The 25,757-nt window shown below is 38.4% G+C and overlaps 2 protein-coding genes across 2 annotated transcripts in view; both read left to right on the top strand.

Annotated features, from left to right (window-relative positions):
• The first annotated feature begins 764 nt into the window (after positions 1 to 764).
• Positions 765 to 10,960, top strand: atp6v0a2b (ATPase H+ transporting V0 subunit a2b). The gene is made up of 20 exons (XM_007559119.2): positions 765 to 1,318; positions 2,447 to 2,525; positions 3,334 to 3,431; positions 3,508 to 3,645; positions 3,738 to 3,835; positions 4,728 to 4,854; positions 5,850 to 5,932; positions 6,033 to 6,126; positions 6,369 to 6,581; positions 6,908 to 7,058; positions 7,199 to 7,338; positions 7,404 to 7,561; positions 7,652 to 7,742; positions 8,308 to 8,426; positions 8,543 to 8,753; positions 8,863 to 8,985; positions 9,307 to 9,426; positions 9,519 to 9,636; positions 10,174 to 10,345; positions 10,434 to 10,960. Exons 1-20 carry the CDS (start codon positions 1,202 to 1,204, stop codon positions 10,534 to 10,536), a joined length of 2,553 nt encoding a protein of 850 aa, XP_007559181.1. The 5' UTR covers positions 765 to 1,201; the 3' UTR covers positions 10,537 to 10,960.
• A 2,725-nt stretch (positions 10,961 to 13,685) lies between these two features.
• Positions 13,686 to 25,757, top strand: part of dnah10 (dynein axonemal heavy chain 10) — a 33,211-nt gene continuing 21,139 nt past the window's right edge. Inside the window, exons 1-24 of the mRNA XM_007559332.2 lie at positions 13,686 to 13,983; positions 14,618 to 14,784; positions 14,899 to 15,007; positions 15,097 to 15,212; positions 15,380 to 15,623; positions 16,724 to 16,881; positions 17,073 to 17,303; positions 17,447 to 17,637; positions 18,004 to 18,202; positions 18,319 to 18,501; positions 18,634 to 18,804; positions 19,074 to 19,250; positions 19,346 to 19,489; positions 20,622 to 20,788; positions 20,881 to 21,032; positions 22,563 to 22,727; positions 22,810 to 23,017; positions 23,113 to 23,269; positions 23,356 to 23,835; positions 23,916 to 24,074; positions 24,156 to 24,272; positions 24,966 to 25,068; positions 25,169 to 25,347; positions 25,455 to 25,666. Coding sequence (XP_007559394.1) covers positions 13,755 to 13,983; positions 14,618 to 14,784; positions 14,899 to 15,007; positions 15,097 to 15,212; positions 15,380 to 15,623; positions 16,724 to 16,881; positions 17,073 to 17,303; positions 17,447 to 17,637; positions 18,004 to 18,202; positions 18,319 to 18,501; positions 18,634 to 18,804; positions 19,074 to 19,250; positions 19,346 to 19,489; positions 20,622 to 20,788; positions 20,881 to 21,032; positions 22,563 to 22,727; positions 22,810 to 23,017; positions 23,113 to 23,269; positions 23,356 to 23,835; positions 23,916 to 24,074; positions 24,156 to 24,272; positions 24,966 to 25,068; positions 25,169 to 25,347; positions 25,455 to 25,666 — 4,418 coding nt within the window. The 5' untranslated portion in view covers positions 13,686 to 13,754. The remainder of the gene's footprint in view (positions 13,984 to 14,617; positions 14,785 to 14,898; positions 15,008 to 15,096; positions 15,213 to 15,379; positions 15,624 to 16,723; positions 16,882 to 17,072; positions 17,304 to 17,446; positions 17,638 to 18,003; positions 18,203 to 18,318; positions 18,502 to 18,633; positions 18,805 to 19,073; positions 19,251 to 19,345; positions 19,490 to 20,621; positions 20,789 to 20,880; positions 21,033 to 22,562; positions 22,728 to 22,809; positions 23,018 to 23,112; positions 23,270 to 23,355; positions 23,836 to 23,915; positions 24,075 to 24,155; positions 24,273 to 24,965; positions 25,069 to 25,168; positions 25,348 to 25,454; positions 25,667 to 25,757) is intronic.

The following is a 25,757-nucleotide window of genomic DNA, read 5'->3' as shown; positions in this document are numbered from 1 at the left end:
TAAGATTTTGTTCATAGCCAAACCGAACCTCAACAAACTTTGATGCTGTTTAAGGTCCCATGTATGTAGGAAATGTTGTGTGAATACTAAAAAAAAAAAAAAACATTCACACTTTACAAGCTATGTTAACAACGTCAAAATTGAAAGATATATTTTTAACTGGGGTGCTTGTGTCTAGTATTCAGCATTACATCACTTCCTCACCTCAAATAGCTGTGGCCTCTTTGTGGGTAGCTCTTTCTGGGCTGTTCTGTTTAACATTGGGTGCTTAAATATGATGCTAAAAAATAAACACCAACCTGTCAGACTGATAGACAATATGATACATAAAGATCTTTAAAGAAATGGACACTACGACCCCAGCAAGAGGACAGATGTTTCACATGTTAACATAAATAACAGTTTCATTAAAAATAAAACGTGATCTTATAATACCTCATTATCTGAAATTATTTCACAAAATAAATATTTGTAAATGGATTGTGTATCATTTTCATGCTCAACGAGGATATGAACTGGAAATGAGAAATAAACATTTTGTTATTATAATAACCTATATCTATATCAACCTAAACTATGCGATTTGTTGCGTTAAAGCAAAAGTAGAACTGGGCCTTTCGTGGAGGTGGGGGCCCCAAAGAGGCTGGTTAGACTTCATTGTTTGCATTCATGAACCCTATATGGCTGTTGTTTGAATTAGCCTGCAGACAGAGCAGAGGGCTTAAAATATTAAATAGCCCGCAGTGCGCAGACTCCTGAGATGGGTTGTCATTGGTTGATTCGCTCTGGTAGAAGTTCGTCGTAGTCATCAGTGAGAAGTAAAGTGACGTGGAGAGTTACGAAGATGACAAACTCACGCCTAAAACTTTATAAACTGTGAGATGACTTACTACAAAACTATATGGTGAGCTTAATAAACATATATATATTTTAAAAAGACAATAAAGAAACCCAACGCTTAACCAATAATCGCGGAGACGGCTCAACCAGCTAACCTATTAGCTGGCTAACAGCAGGAACAGCTCCAGTTTGTAGCGAGTAAAGTCAGAGTTATGTAAGTGAAACATCATTTTATCTCCTGAGCCGAGTCATGGAAGAACAAGGAAGGACGTGAGAGACGAGTGTTGGCTTTTACCCTACAAAAACCCGCTCCGGCTCCGGCCAGCCTGCTTATTGAAACAGGGAAATATACGCTGTCAGGATGAGCTCTCTGCTCCGAGGTGAGGAAATGTGTCTGGCCCAGCTGTTTCTGCAGTCCGGGTCAGCTTACGACTGCATCAGTGAACTGGGAGAAATGGGACTGGTGGAGTTCAGAGACGTAAGTTTTATTTTTATTTTTTTTTGTAGTGTAATTGTCCGTGTTTGATTGCCAAGTCACAACAAGAAGTCACTTTAAAACTATCGAGTTATGACAGAACTGGCCCACGCAAAATGAAATGAAATGAAGTTTCATATGAATGTTTGACTCGATTCTTGGAACTGTATAACGTTAGTTCGCAGTTATGACGGCATTCTGCGCTCTGAAAATTCATAGAACTGGTTTCTTTCAGATGCATCATCCACGAGGGAAATTTAAATATAATTTGCCTAGGTTTTTGTAAAGTCGACTGTCAAACAAGCCTCAAAAAAGAATACTGTCTGTGTACTCTCAGCGAAATAGGTCAAACCATGAATGTTGTGCTTATTCTAAATAGGTAGTTTCCAAAGTTTGGGTCACGAAAAGAAATGTTTGGAGTCTTGACGTCCAATGAGAAATTAAACAAATTACTGATGATAATAAAAGCTAGAGATTGACCAGTTTACTCTTGATCGGATCCACTATTAATCGGTGGGTCAAATACTGGAAAATACAATTTTCCTTCTACATTTATTCAACTTAAGACTGGAAACCTATTTTTTTATAACGATGCGAGACAAACGCATTTATTTTTGACGCACTTTTTAAAAAGAGTTTATTAAAAATCACTCAACTGTTGATTTTTAAGTCTGCCTGGAGATACGTTTTAATTTTTCTCTTATATCTTGTACTCTGTAGATAAAAAAAAAAAAAAATGTATAGGTCAGAATTACACACAGCAACTCAGACCTCAGACAAAAAAGAACACCTAAAATTAGTACTGACCAGGAAAAGCCTGATCAGTGCATCTCTGTTTGGTATACCTGATTAAAAAAACAGTTATCATAAATGGATAAAAACAACAAATTAGTTGTGGATTCTGTTCACTGTGTTTTAGTGTCTGCTTTTACTCTTAGCCTGCTGTCGGTGTGTTTTGGGTGAAAAGCAGAACAGTTTACTCGTAGCTGTTTCTAATCCTGTTGTGAATCAGCCAGTGCATTTACTTGTAAACTGTGTGTTTATGTCTCCTCTGAAGACATCGGTGTTTTCTTTAACCGCCATGTCCTTGATCTTGCGCATGACTAATGGACTTTCTCGCATCTGTTCCAGCTCAATCCTAATGTGAACTCATTCCAGCGAAAACATGTAAATGAGATCAAAAAATGTGAAGAGATGGAGAGGATCCTTGGTAAGGTTAAAATAGTTTTTTTTTTTTTTTTTTTTTTCAATTTGTTGCATTCAGTAGTAGGGCTTTCTACTTCATATCAACTGTCTGCGTTTATCTAGCTCTTATAGAAATTATGTAAAAGGAAAACGACGTTTTCTAAGGAGACATGTGGTCTGTTCATTCACGCTGCTGCAACAGATGACCAGAGTTTGACAGGTGCTGTCATTTCCTATTTTAGCTTTTTTTGGATGTTTCATGCCAGACTTTTTCTGGGAGGTATATAAAAGCAGCCGTCTGTAACAGGACATCAGTTTGTTCCCGCCTTGGTGATCCTGCAGAAAATATCAAGAAGGATGAACATGTTACTCTTTTGTGCCATTTTATAATTGAAAATGCTTGATTTGGATATGATTTTTAGAATCCCAGACTTTGAGGTATGTGTCTAAATTCTGCAGGGTAAACACAGAGATGCTGCTTTTTGTGCTAGTCTAACTATGGTAAGTCAGACTAGTCAAAACCACAACAAAATCTTTATAAATGGAAGGATTTTCTCTCACAGCAGCAAGATAAGCTTAAGACAAATATGTGAAGCCTCAGTGGATCTCCTCTCTGAAGACCCTGTGGTCATGAGAAACATCAGGTGGTTGTAGATTCAGCTGAATGCACTGCTGTCTTTGGTTAGCCAAATGCTGTATTATTAGATTAAGAAGAAAATAACACACTGTCAGTCTTGGGTTTCACGGTATTCCGTGTTATTTAAAGGATATCCGCAGTATGTCAAAGCTCGGAAAGCATGTCCTTAAAGAATATTGCTTGTTGTTTTCAACAGGTTACCTTTTGAGGGAAATCAAGAAAGCAGACATTTCACTGCCAGAAAGAGACATGAACCCTGTGGCTCCTTCGCCCAAGCATATAATGACCATAATGGTAACGATTCCCTTTACTGTGGCCACTGGAGCTGCATTCTTCCGCTTGTGACACATCTTCATACATTTAATTACAGGAGCAGCTTCAGAGGCTTGAGGTTGAACTGGGTGAAGTCACCAGAAACAAGGAAATGCTGCAGAAGAATCTGCTGGAGCTCACAGAGTATACACACATGCTTCGCATCACACGCAGCTTTGTACAGAGAAATGCTGAGGTACACATAATTCAGATAAAGTCATACTCTTGGCTCAGTTTCACGCGACTTAAATTTGGTGTTGAATGTTTCCTTTCCCTCCTTTCCAATAGCGAGAACCACTGCAAGTCCAGTATGAGGAGTTTCCGTTTCTAGAAAAAGATACACGGATGGACTACAGCAGCATGCAGAGGCTAGGAGCCAAACTGGGGTATGTGCTGCAGTGATTCTACTAATTTTACAGAAGATCAAATTTGTTTAAGGGTTGTTCTTAATGGGTTTTTTTATATCCCTTATGGTTTTTAAACTGTGGATATGTTAAATAATAATTACATTTTTAGGTTTTACTCATTAAAATACTGTTCATTCATTCATGGAGTCGGAACTCTTTCACATTTTGTCATCACAAAGTCATGTAATAGACTTATACATAGTGCTGCGTATCTGTAAAGTGCAAGGGAAATGATACAAACAACATTAATCAGAGGAGGAGTCAAGACACCTCTGGATACTATAGAGGAGCAGCAGAGATCATAGAGAGTTCAAATATTAGTTGTGCGCTTTGTGAGTCTGGCTGTTTATAGAAGAGAGGAAGAATAAATTCTTTTTTTTTTAGAGAGCGCGATAAAGTGTCCTTTTTACTATATACGTTCCTTTGCGCATGTTTTTAGGGGGGTGTTCTTTTGAGATGTTTTCTATGTGTGTGGGGGGATTTTCACAGGGTATTTTCCTTTTCACGTGTCAGGCTCAGTTTTTGTTTGTACTGATAATTGATCTGAGGTGTTTCTAAATCTTCATCTTCTCTCCCCACTTTTTCAACACAGGAAATATCACTCAACCGCACACAGCGAGTTCAACAGACAGCTTAAAATTTAATTATTTACTAAAAATGTAAAGAGTAGTTCATAATTAAAAGGAGAGGAGCTAATCATTCACTCATCTCGCTGAAAGCTTAGTCTCCGATTCACAATCTTTTGCTTTCTTTTTAAATTTCCAGATCAGAACATTACAAATGACATTTTTTTTAAACTAGGCAATAGTTTAAAATTGTGCTCATGCATCTTGCAGACTGATTTATGCATGTTTTAATGCTTTTGTTGCAGCTTCATTTCGGGGCTGATCCAAAGAGCAAAGATCGAAGCCTTTGAGCGAATGCTTTGGAGAGTTTGCAAAGGTTACACCATCCTGAGCTACGCGGAGGTTGAAGAGTACCTGGAAGATCCTGACACAGTAGGTCCCTGACGTCTCATAGAGACCATGATGATACCGTTTGCTGTCATGTTACATTTCCTCTTCGTCACAGTACACTGGAAAGATAGCAAAACAGTCTGGATTAATAAGAGCAGGATATGTGTAAGAGGATGAGAGGAACAGAAACGAGCAGAAACAAGCTCTTCAGGGCATCACCCTGAACCCAACACCCTCGCAATGACACATTGTGGTGGCAACATCCTTTGTCGCGGACGCTAATGGATTTGAAAGCTGGGATGGTGGATGAAGCCAATTGCAAAACGATACTGGAAGCAAACCTGTTAGAACACGCAAGAGACTTAAACCAGGAGCAAAAGTTTACATTCTAGCCGGACGACAACCATGAACATATAACCAGAGCTGCACTGGAATGCTTTGACCCTGTCAAAGTTCACACCCAAATCTAATTGGCAATCTGTGACAAGACCTGATTGTTTCCATTTAGACCTGAATGTTTCTCTGTTAGGCTTCAGTTGTCTTGCAAAGTTCTGCAATATCACTTAAATATGAATGCGTAAAGTTTACTGAGACATACATGCCACGCTTTTGGGATTTATGGCTAAAATAAATTTAGAAACAATGTTGCCAAAACGTAATATGTGAAAAAAAAAATGTGGAAAAAGCTCATTTATAATTCAAATAAAAATCTCGGTTTAAAGTGCCCTCCTGGCGGCTGCCAGCAGCGACTCTTGTGATCATGTCCACCGACAGCTGTAATCAGATTATCCTTTTTCACCGCTTGACCAGACGGCAAGCATCCAGGACTGTGACTAATCATTACTGCTGTAACAGACGAGCTTTCACTACTAGATAGTCAGACAAATTTTACAGACAGAGTTATTAGATTCTCTTAATTGGAGCAAATAAAGACGGGCATGTTTTATGGAAAGAGGTAAATGGGATTTGGATCTCAAGACTCCTGTGAAAGACCTTCTTGTGTTTCCACACTACAACTTCTTATTTTCTCTGTGCAGGGTGAGCCCACTAAAAGTGTAGTGTTCCTCATCTCGTACTGGGGGGACCAAATTGGCCAGAAAGTAAAGAAGATCTGCGATTGGTAATTATAGCACGCGTAAAGCTGCCTCACATTTGCTACCTTATGTTTTTATTTCCCGTTTGTAGTTCTTCTTACTAATATACTTTTCCCCAAATTGCAGCTACCACTGTCACTTGTACCCATATCCCAGTAACAACGATGAGAGGAACGATGTTGTGGAAGGCCTGAGAACTCGCATTCAAGATCTACACACAGTATGTCTTCTGTCTTGTTATGAAGGTTTTTACCAGCTGTCCAACTAAAGAGCTGAACCCTTCGGATTTATATAGTTGTTTTTTTTTCTCTCTCTTTTTCGTTTTGTTTTTCTTGTAACATATTCAGTGTTCGATGTTACTTTTTAACCACCTGGCAGTGGATTTCACCGTGACCACAGGGATGGCCAAATGCCACGCTTTGTACAAATTCATCAGGAATCCACATCTTTTCTCTGTTCAAGGTACTTCACAGAACAGAAGACTACCTGAGGCAGGTCCTGATCAAGGCTTCCGAATCTGTCTACACCTGGGTTGTCCAGGTCAAGAAAATGAAGGCCATCTATTACATTCTGAACCTCTGCAGTTTCGATGTGACTAATAAGTGCCTGATCGCTGAGGTGTGGTGTCCTGTTAACGACATTCCTAAACTGCGGAGAGCATTGGAAGATGGCTCGGTGAGAAAAAGCTTTGACTTTGCTCGTAGGAGTTTGTTTCCCATAAACCTGCCTTTTATTATTAAAACAGCTGTTTGATAAGGACTGGCTATTTTTATCCTTTATGTTTTGGTCAGTAAGAAGTCATCATTCTGTTACTAGTGAACAGCCAGTATTACCCATTAAAGAATCATAAACAGAATAGCCACTATTCAGTGTTTCATCCACCATTTGCTACAGCTGACTGAATAATGAAGGATATTGATTAACATAATTTTAGAGTCATAATCATCTGGATTTTTATTACCAGAATTTAGTGACACTTTATTGTTTCATCGATATTTCAGAGGAAAAGTGGAGCGACTGTTCCCTCTTTTGTCAATCGCATCCCTACCACTGATACCCCCCCGACTCTGATCAGGACCAACAAATTTACCTCTGGCTTCCAAAACATAGTGGATGCCTATGGAGTGGGCTCCTACAGGGAGGTAAACCCAGGTGAGTTGGATTTAATCTGTCAGGAATCTTTTTTTTTATTGTGTATATTTGTGTTTTAATAAAACCTAATCACAAAATTTTATGAAAGATTTTAAGTAATAGACTTTTAATTATTTCCACCATTTTTCTTTTACTTTCAGCTCCCTTTACAATCATAACCTTCCCCTTCTTATTTGCTGTGATGTTCGGGGACCTGGGTCATGGGATCATTATGTCTCTGTTCGCCTTGTGGATGGTGCGGTACGAGAACAACCGCAAGCTGAAAAACACCAGAAACGAGGTGCGTAATGTCCATATTAATGCCTGCTCGTTGTGGCATGTCTGACGCGCGACTGTAAACTGCAGATCTGGAACACGTTCTTTGAGGGGCGTTACATCATTCTGATGATGGGCCTGTTCTCCATCTACACCGGCCTGATTTACAATGACTGTTTCTCAAAGTCGCTGAACATCTTTGGCTCTGGGTGGAGCGTTCCTGCGATGTTTAAAGCCAACGTCTGGACGTGAGTATTTAACGGCCAGGGTCCTCACGGTGGATCTTTGTGGATTTGATCGAGAAACACACTTATGATTTATTTATCTGTGGCTTACAGGCCGAAGGACCTCAGAGGGAATCATTTTCTGACTCTGGATCCAAATGTTACTGGAGTTTTTAAAGGACCATACCCTTTTGGAATTGACCCAGTAAGTTAGCTATTTAATCACCTTATGTATAAAGTTGTTACTGTGGCTAATGTAAAAAAAAAAAAAAAAAAAAACTTTATCAGATGGAATATTTTAGAAATGTAACAGACAAAGAAAATACACTCATTCTTTGGGTTATTGTTGCAACAGTTTGCTGTGCGATGGATGTTTGTTCGCCATTCTGCTTTCAGGAGTGGTGCTTTCAAACCAAATATATAAACCTAAAAGAAATATGTGCAAGGAATAGTCTTTATTCCTTAACACTTAAAATTAAGACTGTAATTCATGTAATCTAAATGTAATAATTCAGTCAAAAACTATTCATTCACCTTGAATGTTTTCACATTGAATCATGTTACAACCAAAGATTTGTTTTGTGATCGATACATATTGATTATATAGATCAACAGGAAAACGATGACTGGTCCTGAACATAGTTTTAGATATACGTTTACAAAAAGGTCCACAACAATCTGTTCTTTATGGTATTAGGACAAATGTAATTAGAAACAAATTCAAATTTTTTATTTTTTATTTTTTTTAATTTTTTTATTTTTTTGCTAAGATCTGGAACTTGGCATCCAATCGCCTCACATTCCTCAACTCATATAAGATGAAGATGTCAGTGATACTGGGCGTCACACACATGAGCTTCGGCGTCATCCTCAGCACTTACAATCACCGGTAAGTCATTTCTTGCAGGTGTTATATCATTATTTTAAACTCAGAAAAGTTCCTCCTAACCAATTGTTGTGCTTTAATCGGCTTTCCTTCTTTTCTTTCCCCCCCAATAAAATCAGATACTTTAGGAAGAGGTACAACCTCTACCTGGTGTTTTTGCCTGAACTCCTGTTCCTGTTGTGTCTGTTTGGCTACCTGGTGTTCATGATTTTCTACAAATGGCTGGTCTTCACTGCGAAGGACTCCAAAAAGGCCCCCAGTATTCTCATCCACTTCATTAACATGTTCCTCATGCAGGGGGAAGAAGTGCAGCCCCTCTACCCAGGACAGGTTAGGATCTTCTCCATTCATTTTTCCTAAAGCTGCCCCAGTCCCGTGGAATAAGTGGCACTGGTGAAAAAGCATCAAGACTGAGTGAGAGCTGTTTATATTCTTCCAGATTGGCCTGCAGATATTCCTGGTGGTCATTGCTGTCCTTTCAGTGCCTGTTTTACTGCTGGGGAAACCAGTCTACCTCCGCTGGCTTCAGAACGGAGGCCAAAACCGCCTAGGATTGTACAGGGTGAGCACTGAAGACATGTTAGCTCATCAATATGTGCCTTAATCCTTTATCTGCACTTAAACTCGGGGGTAAGTACAGAAAAAATATAGCTGCGGCCTTACTTCAGTTTGTAAAAATTGGATAATAGTAGTTAAAACTAGCAGGGCTCTTCTATTAAGATTATACTTAAAAAAAAAAGGTTTCAGCCGCCTTATGCCATGTGTTAGCTTCTCTCTCAACTTGGAACACGCATCATATTTATATTGCATTAGAACTAGTCAGCCGCGGCTTTTATGTAATTTTAAATCTACAAATGCACCAAGTTTGTTTTTGCATCGTCAGGGATATGAGCGCGTGCGGCGAAGTAGCGTTGAAGAACTCTGCCTCCTGAGGTCTGAAGACATGGAGGAAGGCAGCAGTCACAGCGATCTCTCCAGTAGTGGAGAGCACCTCTCTGAGGAGGTGAAACTTGATATTTAGCAATGCTTAAAAATCATTGTTTTCCAATTTGTTTTAAAATTGAGCTCTCTTTTTTGTTGTTGTTGTTGTTGCAGTTTAACTTTGCAGATGAGTTCCTCCATCAGGCCATCCACACCATAGAGTATTGTCTGGGTTGCATCTCAAACACAGCTTCCTACCTGAGACTCTGGGCCCTCAGCCTGGCACATGCCCGTAAGTACGATGGTTTACTGTCAGTGCAGCTCCATGTGCGGTGAAAACTTATCATTGAACATGCCATCCCTACGATGAAACATGGTGGTGGTGGCAGCATCATGCTCTGGGCTTTTTGAGCAAGTACATGGGAGCGGGTCAGACCTGACAGTAATATAGTTCTGAAAACAACTGCAGAAGTTTTTATCTGTGTGCAAAACATACCAGTGTCAGTGAAACAGGATTTTTGCTACAGCATGGAAACCTTTGCAAAGAGATTTCTATTGGTTTGATGGGGAGGGGTGATGTTTTACATCATAAGCGTTACACCAAATGAATTTATGTAATGCTCACTCAGGGCCATGTACAAGTTTGGTGAAGTAGCAAACCTCAATTTCCTAAAGAATGAATCTGCGCTGTTTGTTATCGAAAACTGTAGCAGTGAAATGAGCACAGACGAGTTCAGATCGGTGCCCTCTTGCTTAGTGTCTTTTTCATCTCCTCAGAATAACGGTACACTAACTTAATTTTATCCCTCCACACCTTTTTCCCTGTCAGAGCTGTCAGAGGTGCTTTGGGCCATGGTGATGAGAGTAGGACTTCAAATGGACACTGCTCTTGGGGTTGTAATCCTGCTTCCTGCGTTTGGCCTGTTTGCTGTTCTCACCGTGTCCATCCTTCTCATCATGGAGGGCCTGTCTGCGTTCCTGCATGCCCTTCGGCTGCACTGGTATGCGCTTTAGTGACGCTAAGAATCACAGTTCTTTGAATTATCTCAGTGTTTTCATGTCTCTGACAGTTGCTTACTTCCTCTGTAGGGTTGAATTTCAGAATAAATTCTACAGCGGGACTGGAGTCAAGTTCTGCCCTTTTTCCTTCTCTCTGCTGCCTTCCAGCTTTGAACACGATGGATTACTGTGAAGGGACTAACAATACCAAGACATTCTGTGGCAAGAAGCCAGCACCTCAAAACGACATCACCAAGAGATGTCAAAAAGTGCTCTTCATATTTATTTTTTTATTTTTTCCTGTTTTTACAATTTACATGAAGAAATGACCACACTGGTCTCTCAGCTGTATTTTGAAAAAACAACAAAAAATAACAAACACTGGTGAAAAAAGTGAGGATTAATAGAGTTTTATGCAAGAAAGAGTGTTTTGCTCTGTGATCACCGTCACGGTGTCACTTACTGAAGCTGATGTGATTAAATGAAGAAATGCTGCATAAAACTGCAAAATGACAAAATACGCATCTAATTTTGGTTTGAAACAAAAGCCCTAAAATGTGATAAACCAATTTTTTGCAGTTGGTTTTTGGGAGCTTATTAATAAAAACTTAATAACATTTAGCTTTTTCCCTTACACATAATTTCTGGTTTCTGGTTTACTGTGTATCATTAGTTTTAGCAGATTTTCCTAACTTCTGTCGTTTTTCTCTAAGCCTCTGCTAATCTGATCTGGTTTTAATCCACTGAGTTGAAATATCCAACTTGTTAAATTGGTTAAATGCTTCTGGGTGAATTGTGTGGCTTTTTTTCCCCCGGAAGTGAATAACAGTGGCATACATGCAGCTGTATGTATGTCAAAGCTACAGCAAAATTTGACCCATATTTTTGCATACCTCTGCTTGGCACCTCTGCTTGTTAGACTGCTGGGAGTTTGGAGTGTCGCATACATATTCACTAATGCTGAAACTGCCAGCAGGTTCTTATCAGAACAGACTGCCACTGTGTACCCAACCCAGACAAATCTACAAACAACAACAACAATGGCCACCTTCAAGTTGGATTTGTTTCATGAGGCTTTCTGGCAGCTTTTTTTTTTTTTTTTACATTGGAAATCAGTTTGTCTTGATGATGGGACCCGCTGTTTTACTCTGCTGTTTTACTCTCATTGAAGGCACACAGGTTGTCATTATTCACTTTAGTTTCCCAAAGCACTTTACAAGACTCATCCATTTTATTCATTCATTTGGACAATTCCAACTTGATCCTTGTTGTCCTAAAACATCTCATTCAGTTTATCATGCCGATTGGTAAGAATAATCTTAATCATCTTATTTGTGTGGCATTTTAGATATGAAATACAATAACACACTCCAACCTAATGAAAGACCTCCTCGTGAGACTAGTGTCCTTTGACGAGTCGGCAGAACATAGGGTCTTTTGTTCCTCCCCAAACTTTTTGCTCCTTTTAGAAGATGGTGGCATCTTTGCCGTTCAAATTTGCTCCGTCTAATGGGGTTTTTCCAAACTGCATTTATTTAAATTTTGCGGACATCTTTTCACAGGTGCAACTACATGCCACCTCAGTCGTTTATTTATAAAGCTGCAACAAAGGGGGAGTGTTTAACGGTTTCTGTGGGTGAGATGAAATACATCTGTGCATTTGCAGAATTATATTTTGTCTGTGTTTTTTAAAAGAGAACCGAAGATGAAGCAGGGTGGGCTTTTTTGTGTGCATTCTACTGTCTTTCTTAGATCTGTCAATAACAATGCCAGCCTAATTTTCCATTAATGGGGAAAAAAAATTATTAATCTGTTGACTTCAGCTTTGTTGTTTTGAAAATCCTACATCAGTATTCAGCACATTAGCCAGGTTGAATTGTTTGCCGATGTAGACCAGGTTTTTTTTTTTTTTTTTTTTTTAACTCAAAACTTTCATGTGAAAGTATGCACCACTCTGGTCTATTATACAAAATCCTGAGGTTTGTTTGAACATCTGAGGCCAGTATTTGTGTTCAATATTTGTGTTTTTTTTTTTTTTTTTTTTTTTTTTGCTGATTTTGATTTTTCTTTTAAAACGTAACCAGGCTTTAACGTTGTCACTTCTGGATGAAGGAATGTCTACGTTTTTCTACTGTTGGTGTCATTTTCGGTTTGGCAACAACTACATATTTCGTCTACACTTTTAACCAAAAATGTTTAGACAGTGCATCAGACAAAACAATAGTTATTTTAGTCTTTCCTTATGTTTCACACCCAGACACCAGAGATTCCTTGCTTGTTTTACCTTCGTTCTGTCCCTTTTTTTTTTCTTTTTTTTTTATCCGACAAGCCGAATGTCAAAGCTCATGAAACCAGTAATTCAGAGGTTATGAGGAAGACTTGCTTATATTTTACTTTGAATCTTAGCTAAATTGTTTATGACATGAATATGGTCTTTTCACTCATGCAGGGTTGATTTGACCATTTTTTATTTTATTTTTTTTTCTAATTGGTAAACACTCCATCTTGTATCTATCTCTCTTGAAGAGCTTTTCTGTTAATAGATTTAATAAAATTCTATTTTGAGGATATTCTTGTATTTTCCTTAAGCGTTTAAACGTTTTTCTAGTGTGCTTTTCCAGTTTTATTAACCCTATGTGAATCACAGCCTTGCTTTCCTGGTTTTTTAGCTGACAGGTTTAGATTAGTTATTATCTGAAACCAATCTAACAGTCTTCTGTGACATTAATAAGGCAGTTTATCCACACAACACTCTCACTAGAAACTCTCTCTATTTCGTGGCCGTTCTTCTGTAAACTCAAGAAATGGTTGCGTGTGAAAATCATAGTAGTTCAGCAGTTTCCTAATAAATCAGACCAGGTGCCAACAACAAAACTTTAAAAGTCACTTCTTCTCCGTGGTGAGTTTTTAGTCTTCACTAGGCTTGCTTCCTAAGTGCATGGTAACAGCATTGTTGCTTGTAGACTTTAGTTGACTTAAGTTAATAACGGACAGCTTAATATTTGAGCCAAGTGTAAACGTATTGGAAATAGAGAAATAACAAGAACGAAATAAGTGTTGGTTTTTGAATAATTGTTGAAAACTGCGCTTGAACATCCCATATATTAAGGAGCTATTGGTCGTTTTTTTAACAGTTGTGAGTATTTAGTTTTTTTAAAAAAGTAAGCTGTTGGATTGAGCACATAAAAAACTGAAGATTTTTGTAAGTCGGCTTTTAGTCAAGCCTGTCTTAATAAATCAGGCTAACTGAAGCCTTTCAGTCTTGACTCTGGGAGCTGCTTAACCCACCGTCTAATCTAGCTGTTGCACCGTTGTCAAGGCAACGGATAGCCGTTAACCAAACTTCTGCGGTTGGATCTGAACCGTAAGATTTTCACTTAATAAACGTTGATAAATGACGTTAAAAACAAAATGGGATACGAGGATTTGCGAGTGGATTGGATCCGGGAGAGGGTCTCAGCCGGATTTAATTTAAAAAACTCTCCTGAATGTTTCGATGAACTGCTCAATCGTGGAGATGGCGAAGAAGAAATGAAAATTCTTCACTTTCTGGACCAAGTCTTCGACGAGGATACACCTTCATTTCTTCTATTTTATAAAACGATTAGAGAGGAAGAAGTTGAAATTAAAGCTCCTTTGAGTAAGTATTATTTGATAAAGCTTCTTTTTTCTCATACTGAGCTGCTTATTATTCAGTCAGATACATCTAGTATTCACAAATGTTTCAAGTCTAGCCAGACAATATTAGCTTATTAAAATCTAAGCAGCTTGAATGTAGGAACGTTGGACTATTTTAGAACAGCATTTGTGCAGTTTCTCTAAGCACAACTTTCTGGACATTTATGATGCAAATATAGAAGAAGTTTTGTTCTGATTTCTTAAATGCATGAGAACTAAGAATTCCCACTGTTTTTGACGAGTAAATACATCAACCAATGCCTTTCTCTGAGATAAATAGAAATCGCACAAAGTATAATTGTGTATTCTTTGATTAACTTCATTTTCTTTTTGATTCAAAACTTCTGATTAAAAAAAAAGCTATTTACATTATTATGTTATAGTCCCTAGGAAAAAAAATCTCTCCACACCTTTCAGAATTAGCAGGAAATACCTGACCTAAAAAGAAACGTATATTTAAAAAATTGACATCAGCAAGTAGAATGCAAAAGCTTGAATGTTTCATCTGCACTTCACAAAGTGAAATTGAGTTCTGAGCTTTTAAGGAAAACTCGTGTTAAAACAAGATTTAAAAAAAAAATTAACTATTACCTCAGAGAAAACTGATGAAGATCCCTCTGAGAAACCGGATGAAGATACCTCAGAGAAAACAGATGACAACACCTCAGAGACGAAAGATGGAGACCCCCCAGATCCTGACCAGACAGTCGCTGGTGAAACAGAGGGCCCATCTGACTCAGAGGAAACAACTGAGGAAACCCACGTAAGAGCTTATTGTAAAGTCCTAATTTGTGCATTAGTGTTCATCAGTGTAATATTTTACATTTTATGATGGCTGAATTCTTTTTTAAGCTCATTTCTGATGTAATATTTTTAGGCAACTGAAGTAAAAGTTGTTTATCGCACTGAGCTTCATGTAGCTGTAAATCAGCACTTAGAGCAGTTTCTGAAAGCTCGGGTCTTCTACTTTCTCAGAAATACAAAGGGTAAGAGGACCATTTTGTGCTAAGGTATTCAGAATGGTTCAAGCACGAGGCATGAAAACATACTCAAATACTGTTTGTATTTTGAACAGATGCTATTGTTGAGCCACGTAACATGACAGAGGCCAACATCCTAATGCCGAGGCTGTTTGACATCGGCATGCACAACGGAGACCCCGTGCAAGTGCTGCAGAGAAAACTTGTACACGTAAGTTTAATAAAACATGATGGTCAGTTGCTGGATTGATGCCTAGGATAGCAACGGCAGTATTTCCATCTGTGGCCAATCGGACAATTGCAAACATGATTAGCCTATGAAAATGAGCATACTCCATTGTTGAAAATACTTTGCGTAATTTCAAAATTTCTCTTCAGATGTACATACCCCTACTCACTGCACACCAGATGTCCAGTACTGGATCAGGTGTTCAGCACAAGGAGAAACCTCCTCAGGACAAGATTTCTAAAGACGGTGACAAGAAAGAGAAAACCAAAAGTAAAGAAGACGAGAGTTTGGCTAAGTCAAGCGGGAAATTGATACTTCGTGATGAACTGCTCAACAGAGCACACAAGTTTTTGGGAGTGGTCAATTCAACTCTCCTGCGCCTTCAAATAGAAGGTTTGTTTTAATCACATCTTTTAACGGTAAAAGATGTAGAAATAGTCAGCCGTGTTAGTTAGATCAATGCTAAAAAACAAGCAGCCTCCAAGTCAGTTAGTCTTACGATCGACATAACTGCAAAGAATACATTTTTTTTCATCTCCCACTGAGCCATCTTTGTTTCAGATAGAAAGAAAAAACTTTTTCCCCATATTAACATTTATTCAGAACCAATGCTAAAATTTACACCTGACCTACAGATGATAAAGGAAGAATCTGATAGTGCTAGTCATGAACAGAAACCATCAGTTTTTGACCATCAACAATAGCAATTTCAGGTATGAAGAACATTATGATAAAGAAAATTACGTAATGAGGATATTTCTTTTTTTGTTAGTATAGAATCCATTAATCAAATAATCAACATAATTTACTCTGTATTCAATTTGTCGTAAAAGTATAAATTCCACATTATGAATTTGCCAACTCGGAGGATAGAATGCCATCTTTTCCATGTCGCAGTCTGAATTAACTGAGAAACCAAAGTTACTCTGCCGCAGCTGATGCCGTGGAGCTCTCACTGACCTGACAGGAAGAAATAATATGACATCTTCAGTGTCCCCCTAGGCCACATAACTGTCTCATGACTGGGACTTGACATCATTGTTAGAATTTAAACTTAAAAGGCCGAGCTTTCTGGATTTCTAAATGAGCAAAGAGGATATTGACTATATGACAGGTGTGGACATATATAAGATCAGAGTAAACTTTTTGGAGCATGATTGTTAAAAACCACATGATTCTCAAGCTGTGAAACCTCACAATACCATCTGCTTGGAAAAAAAAGTCGTTATTTTTGAGAAGGTCTATTGTACGACGTGGAAGGGACCTAGAGTGTTTTTGTAAAAAAATTTTTTGAACGATCGCCCCTGAGAGCTTTGTTTGCAGTGCACTACGAAGATTTAGTAGCATATTCGAACTTATTCAAGTAATCAAAAACAATCTCTTTTTTTTTGGTTTGTTTGTAGTTTTCATTATAGGTGGAAAAACAAAATTATATTAACATTAAATCCATTCGTGAAATAACATTGAGTCTACATATGGAATGTATTCCCTAGATGAGGTTATACTCCATTTCCCTGAGATTGACCTGAGTCCAGAGGTGGATGTGCTTCTTAAGAATCCAGAGATGTTAGAGGCATTGGAGCGGTGTGTGATGAACTGGCAGACTCAAATTACCTTTGTAATTGAGGAACAGCTGAACAAAAAACCACAGGTTGGAAATGATTACTTTTTTCTGCTTTTTATTTTTTCGTTAGAACCCAAAACTGTCTGAGAAGTGTTGGGACAAGCCAAGCATTTGTATTTGAAGGACTCACTTGCTTTGTTAAAAAAACAAACAAACAAAACAAAAACATGATGTGATCCACTGATCAATCTGAACGTTCACTTTTAATCTTCCTACAGGGACCCGGACCTATGGCTGAGATAGACCTTTGGCAGGAGCGCTCTTCTGTCTTTAATGCTCTGAGTGAGCAGCTTAGGCAGCCTGTGGCGGAGAAGATCTTTCAGGTGTTGAAGGCAGCAAATGCAGGCTGCCTTCTCAACTTCAATGTAGCGGTTGCTGAACTAACAAAATACCACATCGAGTCACATGATAACATTCGCTTCCTTAGAACACTGGAGAGACACTTCATGGTAAGATGTAACGTTCACATCATTCTTATTGAACATTTCTTACACTCGTAGACCATTTTTACAAAGACAGTTTGCAGTGGAGTCCGTATCAGTTGTGACATAATCTCGTTCACGTCTGTCAAATTCATGACTGTCTTTTGCAGAATTTGGCGGCGGGAGCCAACTTTGCCTTGATCTTGGAGACCATCCCTGATCTGATGGAGAGCTTGCAGATTATGTGGATGATCTCTCTTCACTATAACTCCAATGATAGAATGGTCCCTCTGATGGAGCGTATCGCCTGGCAGTTGTGTGAGCAAGTGGCTCAAGGAGTTGTTGTAACTTCGATAGTCAAGTTCGTGTCCTCTCTTTCTCGTCTGCTTAACCTAGGGAGAACAAGACTCTCTTTCTCGTGAACTGATTTCGATTGTAAAATATGAATGTGAAATTATTACTTCAGGTTGAATTGGATTCAGCCAGAAGGGATTTGAACTGTACAACTGAATACGGTCAACTTTTTTTTTTTTTTTTTGAAGGATGTCCAGAGAAGAATATGTTTCTAATTTTCCTGGATATAATTAAACTGGATTGAACTGAAATTTGTAGCTTTAGAACTAGTTAAACTGCTCTACTTGTCATGCTATTATTTATCAGTACTTTATCAATGTTCTTTATTTGTGACATTGGTTAGATTTTAACTCAAATATTATGTGTCGAACAGAGAGAAGAGAGAAGAGGCCAAGACCAAAGTGCTTGAAGCAAAACAGGTTCTGGAGCAATGGAAGTCGTCGTATTTCGCGGTGCGAGCTCAAATTGAAAAAATAAACCAAATTCCCCGCTGGGAATTTGATCGCATAAGACTGTTTGAAAGATCTGATTACATGGCTTCGGTCTGCCAGGACCTGGGTAGGGTTTTTCAGGTCAGTGAACATATGTATTTTCCTAATCTTGCATTAATAAAACCCAAGTTTTTTTCCACAAAAGCTCTATGTGTATAACTATGCTGATTTTAAAAGCATTGTTCTGAATGGTTTAGGTTTTGGAGGAGTTCAACAACGTCTTTGGTCCAGAACTGAAAGGAGACAGACGCGTTCACGAGTTACTGAAAGAAGTGGATGATCTTGTTTTGCCCTTCCAGGATATTACCTTCAATCCTTTCAGCATATCAAAGAAAGCCAACTGGAAAGCGATTATTCAAGATTTTGAAACTACAATCCAGGTCAGTTAAGAAAATTCTGAATACTTGTAACAATTTGCAATACTATTTCATTCTGTGTGGAAATGCACATATTGTTTGCTGCTTCCATTATTTTGTCAAGCTGATTCTTTTTTTTTTTTCTTTTTCCTGTAGTGTATCGACAAAAAGGTCATCGACTTTGTCGATATGTCTTTTAACACTCTGCACTTCTCGGCCGCTGCCTTTGAGTTGCTGCAGAAATTCCAAAAAATCAGCACTAGAAAAGCCATCAACAGCCATTTGATGAGGAAATTTGATGACATCCTCTCCCAGTACTGCAGAGAGGTATTGTACTTTCAATGTAAGGAGCTGATTGCTTTGAATGCTACGCCGGAGGGTCATTTTCATCAAAGCCTCAACTGCAGAACAGTTAACACATACAGTCCAAACCGAATTAAATGCTGTTTTTCAGTTATGAAATGTAGTTTAATTCAGTTCTGAAAAACAAAAAAAGAGGAGCGTGGCTCGTCTATTCAGGACGAGTAGGCGTTTGATCACTTTTTTGTTTTTATTTTTAATAGACCCTCAGCAAGCATGTTTTGCTCCTTTTCTAGGTGGACAGCATAAGTGAAATCTTTGAAGCAGAGAAGGACCATCCTCAACTGACAAAAAATGAGCCTCCCGTTGCCGGAGCTATAAGATGGGCTCGAGCTCTTGCCCGCCGCATCAAAAAAACCATTCTTCCCTTCCTGAAAGTTCCAGAAATGCTCAGCAGTGAACAGACGGCAGTGGTGATGCATTTTTTATTTTTTTTAGATTCACTGTAAATGTTCAGGTAGCCAACAAGTACTGGAATCCTTTGTGACCTCTACTGTGTTGCTCTCAGGCAAAGCGCAAGTATGAGAAAATGGCAATGGAGCTGAAAGGCTACGAGACGATGAAGTACGAGTCCTGGCTGGACGAGACAGAGGGCAAATTATTGTCACTAATGAAAAAAAAATTGTTGGTTGCTAAAAAAACCGAAGTGGTGGTAAGGGATGTTATTTATGACGGAGTATTGGGGCCAGACTACGAGGATTTTAATTTATTATTATTATTTTTTTTAATTACTAGAATAAAGTCCTTACATCAGCAGAATAAAGAGGCAAAATTACCAGAAGAATATAGTTAAATTACGAGAACATAAGTTGTTTTAATGAGAAAAAACTTTGACAGCATGATCAAGACCTGACGGGACCAGTTCAGCCATGTGATTCTTTTTTCGAAATAGATGCAGTCATTTACACAGCTGTTGTTTCGATGTCCTGCTACTGATAACAATTCAAAGCTGATGTGTTAAAGTGTCAAGAATTTCCTAATTTGTGAAACTGATAACGCATAACTTTAAATGCTCAATATTCCTCATTTTAATCTTTTGTTATTTTCTACAGAGGAGTTCTCATAAAACTGCTTCATTCTCCTAGTATTCTGACTTTCTTCTGGTAATATTACAACTTTAGTTTTGCAATATTACAATTGTATCCTCATATTTCAGGTTTATTTTTGTATGACTTTAGTCTAATAATAATATAACTTTATTCTTGTAACATGACTTCATTCTCATAATTTTACGACTGTAATTTGGTAAATCCACAGACAATCATGGGAGATGGCTGTTTGCACTGAGCCAGGTTCTGCTGGAGGTTTTTTCCTTTCAGTGGAGAGATTTTCCTCTCCATTGTCGCTACACTCATGCTCGGTATAAGGGATTGCCTCAACACAACGCGAGTGATTTTCTGCTGCTTGTCCAGGAGGAGTGAATGCTGCAAGTCAATGACATGATGTAATCTGCTGGGTTTCCTTAGATAGAAAGCTTTAAATGACTTTGAATAGTTATCTGAGCTTACTGCACTCTTTATAACTAGAATCAACTGGAATGCATGTGTGACTGAAATGAAATGATTTTTTTGTGAAGTTCCTTGAGACGACATTTGTTGTGAATTGAAATATAGAAGTAAACCGAATTGAATTGAATTAATATTATGACTTTATTCTAGTAATATCGCATTTTTTTTCTTAGCTTGGCCTTGCTACTCCATCATAGTTATTAGATTAATGCAAGTATTAATTTGTTTTATTTTAAAATGTAGTCCTAAAAACAAATGCCTGCTTTTCATTTTTAGGACTCGAATTCACCTGAATCAAGCCCGAAAAAGAATGTGAAATACATTGTAAACTTTACTCCAGAAATCAAGGAAATAATTTCTGAAACAAACTACCTTGTAGGTTTGGGCTTCTTTGTGCCCAAGCTGGCTGAAAATGTGGCTCTTCTAGAGAGCAGTCTCATCAGGTGATGGCTCTCACTGAATCAGATCTTATTCAAATTGCTAAAACCACACTGCCTCACATCTGCCTCTTCGCCTGTGCTGATTTTAATTTTAGGTATGTGGACGATCTGAGCAAACTTGTCAATCGCTACCATTCTGTGATGGACTCTCTGAGCGAGTCTCAAGTCATTATGCTGGCACCACAAATACAGGAAGTCACAAAAGGGATGCAGTATGGATGCAAACGACTCAACTGGAATTCTTTGGGTACTTTAATTCAGAAACCACCACTTTATTAGCTACTTGGTGCTGGTTCTTATTACTCAGGACTCTTTTTTTGTTTATTCAGAACTCTCTTTAATTGCTTGTGGCATTGAGTCAGCAAATTACTGAAAAGATTTCTTAGAGAACATACCTGATATCATCACCCAGATTGCAGTCATTATGAGAATGCACAGACCATAGACCACATCCCTAAGTGCTGTGGAGATCTTTGGAGTAGTGTGAATATCTATCGTAACATCATCATGTTCAAAGAAAAACCCTTAAAGATGGCCTATGTATCTTTCCATAATTTTTTTTTTTACATATTTGTGAAAACTGGCATAATGTTGTGATAGTACAATATGAGAAAGATAATCTGTGAAAAGATCAAGCGCCTCCACCTCTTCCCAGTACTACTGTTGACACAATGCACCTCTCCTGGTCAAAAAACCAATCAGGTCCAGGAGGAATGTCTTAGCGCCATCAGTCATCCTAGTGTATGTGCTGCCCAATGTGCTCATGGCAAAGAAAAAATGTACTGTTACAGGAAAACCGTTTATCCGCTGTCATTGGATAAACGATGACAGCGGATGCATGTGTATGTGCGTGTGAGACAAAGAGAGATCGCCATCTAATGCATAAAAAACACTAGAATATCAATATATTATCAAAGTTATTCAGCAAATGGATAGAATATGTCGAGAAGGACCAACAAAATCTAGGAACAAGTGCAAAATATATGGTCTTTTTCTCAGTTGAAGGGCAATAAGTAAAATGTAACATTTCAGACAATATTTGAAAACCGCCATTGATGGCAATACAACAAAACAACCGAAATTTGGAACCTAATATCTCCACCCAAAACTCCACACAAAGGATGAGAATCGTCACTGCAGATGGAACTGGTCAGGCACTGCAAGTAAAGCCAATTCATCTGCAACTCTCTCTGTTCTGGCAACCCTCACTGCTTGCCCAGCTGGCTCAGTGAGTTCCTCTCCTTCGGGAGCAGGTATCAAACTGTGACACTAATGACAAAGTTAAAACTGATTGAATAAAAGCACTAAAAATAAATGTCATTACTTGTTTGCTTCTTTTTCAATCTGGAAATTCCATCTGTGACACTGCACCTGGTCATGTTCTTTCTTAAAGGCATATCAGGGTGTCAAGAAAATATCCACCCCATTGCACCACCCCATATGTACTATCTGAATACTCACTGAAGAGGCAACTTTTCTGGCACGTTCCGGTTTTTGTAAGCCTGCAGTATGCCTGGGCAAATTGTTAATTTGTGAAAAAACAAAAGTTCCAAATGCCTTAATTTCCTTTTTGCACTCAATCTGGCGCTTAGTTTGAACTTCAGCAAGTCAACTTCACAACATCTGAATTCCTAGGTTGAGAGAAGGACAGATTCCCTATTTCTGTGAACAAGCAATTAAACAAGGGCATCTGAATAAGTGGTCAGTGATTACATATGTGAAAGATGATATGTCCACATTGGGGAAACGTTTATGCATGATATGTGTTTGCTTTCAGGTATACAGGACTTCATCAACGAAGGTTTACTGAACCTCTCTAAATTTGAATCTCTGGTCAAGCAGATTTTGAACAACGAGAAGGAAATAGAATCCAAGTTACACTTAATAATGATGTCCAACATACTAAGATTTCCAGTACCAGAGTCATCAAGTGATGTACCAGGTAGAAGTATTTTATTTATTTGCTGTACTAATAAGGTTTTTTACGAACAAAACAATTGTATACAGTGTACTCTGTTTCAAAGGTCTCAAGGAGTTCTGCAGACGCATTGAGCTCGAGCGGGTCAAGACCTTGGCTTTACCTGTTAGTAAATACACTGACATTGGTTTCCTCATCACTAAGACTGAACATTTGATCCTGGGAACCAGCAGCGGAAAAGCCAAATCCATGGCAAATTACTACACTTACTGGGAGCGCAAAGTGTTTGACTCTATAGTAAAGATGGTGGTGAGGTAATCACTTGAATTATCTTTTGTTAAAAGTCTTACTCTCCTTTTAGAACCCACAGTTCTGTCTGTCCTGTCTTTCATATTGACTTTGCTTTAAGGAGTATTAAGGAGTTCGACGTGGCGCTCATGGGAAGAAGACCTTTGTTTCAAATTGATGCCATGCTGTCTGCGCCCAAGATTGTGTCACAGCCCCAAAGTAACGAAATCTACTGGGTGATCATGCAATGCATTCGAGAATGTATTGACAGCACTAAAGTAAGGTCATCGCAATTTTTTAACTATTTTATTAAAAAAAGAAAAATAATTTTCTTTTCTAACTGTGGCCATATTTCTATGTTAAGCGTTTTCCACGCTGGATGAATGGGACCTGCCTCGAATGCCCACCACAGGCAGTACACGGTGAGGAGGAGTTAGTGACGGTATCCTTCCTTAGCGACGTCTGGCTTGACCCCTCGCTAAAAGAGACTGCTACAGCAACTTCTGAAAACATCAAGCGACTTCTTCTCTCCATGGAACGGTACCTAAACACCTGGAAATACTATCGAGCCCTTTGGGAAAAGAACAGAACTATTGTCAATGAAACGTTTGCGGCAAAGAACCCATCCTGTGCTATGTACGATGATAAGCTACAGTTCCTAAGTAAAATCAAGCGAAAGGTGACGCAGGAACCTCGATTCAAGGCCAAGTACAGTATCTATCTGAACCTGGAACCACTGGTGAACACAATGCTGGAACTTGCTGAGTCCTGGATTACTTCACTTAGTAGCTTTCTAAATAAGCCTGCTAAAGAGGATCTCTTCAGCTTGAAGGATGAACTCATGGTACGTTTTTCAATACACTTCAATGTTCCAAGGTCAAAATTCTTGTTTTTAATAACATATGTGTCTGCAAAAAAAAACAGCTACTTGACAAGAAGCTGAAGAAAAGCCCTGAGACATTTGATGACCTGAAGAGTGTGCTGTCCACCATTTCAGACATTAGGGCCATGTCTTTAGATGTGGAAATCAGAATCCTTGATATCCAGGAAAAATACAGAACTCTGGCCATGCACAACGTGAAGGTAGTGGGTCAGATATTTGATTGCTTTTGAACAAACTGCATTGTTTAACTTGTTAAATGTATTGTCACTCTTGCATTCTAGGTTGGCGAAGACGAACAGGATCTAATTACCAAAATCTCGCTTATTTGGGCTGATCTTTTTGTTGAAGCTAGAGAAGTGGATGACAGTCTAGCAGATGTCAAAAAGTCATTTACTGATGTAAGACATGGAAAAACTCAAACAAGCCACACAAAAATAAAATCTAATTTTAACAAGTTTTCCTGCAAATGTATTCATACCGTTTGAAGTTTTGATGTATCACAGCAAAAGCCTTCAATGCAGTTTGAATTTTATTTAACATTACATAGCCAATAACAAACTTATAAATCCAAAAGAAATGTTTGGAGCTCAACAAAACTAGTGATTAATTATAGAGAGCAAAAACAACTATACATGGGGATTGAATTTTTACACAATCAAAAATTTTAAGTCCAGTAGTCCTCTTAGACTGTTTTCTGAAGAAAGCCCTCTCTGTCCGACATGTTCATTCATTTACTTCTGGTGGTTGTGATCAGTGATCTGTAAGATGTTAAAGCAATTCCCTATTCCCTATCCATCTGCTCTGGACTTTATTTATGGTATCAGAGTAAAGGAGGCCTAATATAAAAGTGTTACACTTTTGTTCTTGCAGAATGTTCCAACAGCCTTGTCGAATTTTTGCTCCACTTCATATTTACTCATTGCTTCGTGCTGAGTTGTCTCAGTAAAATGCAGCGAAATTTGTGGCTGTAAGGTGATCAAATGTGATAAGATCAAAAGTATGAATACTTTTGCCAGGCATTGTACTTTGCAAAGTTATACCTATTTCGTACACTATGAATGCATTTCCTGTTCTCTGTGTTACTTTTAAAGATTACAAAGAACAAGGTTGGAGAATTTAAAGAGGAACTGCTTATTTTTGCTGAAAGCTTCAGCCGTCACGGTCCTGGATCTGTGGGAGATAATTTGGATAAAGGTGCTTGGATGATTCGTGGTTTTGTAATTTCTATATTTTTTTTGTTTGTTTCCTTCTTCTTCTTTTTATTTTTTTAATGCTATGCTGTTCTTGTTTCCAGGACTAGTAATAATGGCTAAATACGAGGCGGACTTAGCCAAAATAGAGGCAGAACGGTCTGAGCTCACCAATGCCGAAAAACTGTTAGACCTACCAGTCACCATGTACCCAGAGGCTACCAAGATTCAGAAAGAAATGCAGGGATTAAGACAGATATATAGTGTTTTTGAAGCCCAGAAGGTGGGACAGTGTTGCTGTCAGTGAAGAACTGAAATTGCAGGTTGTTCTTGAGGTTGTCAAGTTGTTCATGAGGTGGTCTGTTTTTTTTTATTATTTTTTTTTTATAGAAAGCAAAAGCAACGTGGTCTCAGACGTTGTGGGTCGATTTGGACATGCAGGTGCTACAGGACGGCATAGAGGGTTTCATCAAAAGATTTAGAAGGCTGCCCAAAGATGTGCGGTCTTTACCCGTGGCCTTCTATCTAGACGCATGCATGAAGGAGTTCAAAGAATCTCTGCCGCTTTTGCTAGATCTGAAGAACGAAGCCCTTCGAGACAGGTTAGTGTGAATGCTCAAGATTCCATGTTTTTGCATTTAAATGATTAAATTACATCATACTTCATTATTGTGTTTACACAGAAGGTTTAGT

Source organism: Poecilia formosa, unplaced genomic scaffold (assembly GCF_000485575.1).
Source record: "Poecilia formosa unplaced genomic scaffold, Poecilia_formosa-5.1.2 Scaffold103, whole genome shotgun sequence".
Classification (NCBI taxonomy): Eukaryota; Metazoa; Chordata; class Actinopteri; order Cyprinodontiformes; family Poeciliidae; genus Poecilia; species Poecilia formosa.
This window is presented reverse-complemented; position numbering and strand designations above follow the sequence as displayed.

Excerpts from the sequence above, each read along its gene's own strand:
- atp6v0a2b (XM_007559119.2), top strand. The coding sequence starts at position 1,202 with ATGAGCTCTCTGCTCCGAGGTGAGGAAATGTGTCTGGCCCAGCTGTTT. Across the intron at positions 3,432-3,507 it reads AGCATATAATGACCATAATG|GAGCAGCTTCAGAGGCTTGA; the intron begins GTAACGATTCCC and ends ATTTAATTACAG. Across the intron at positions 8,427-8,542 it reads CTCAGCACTTACAATCACCG|ATACTTTAGGAAGAGGTACA; the intron begins GTAAGTCATTTC and ends CAATAAAATCAG.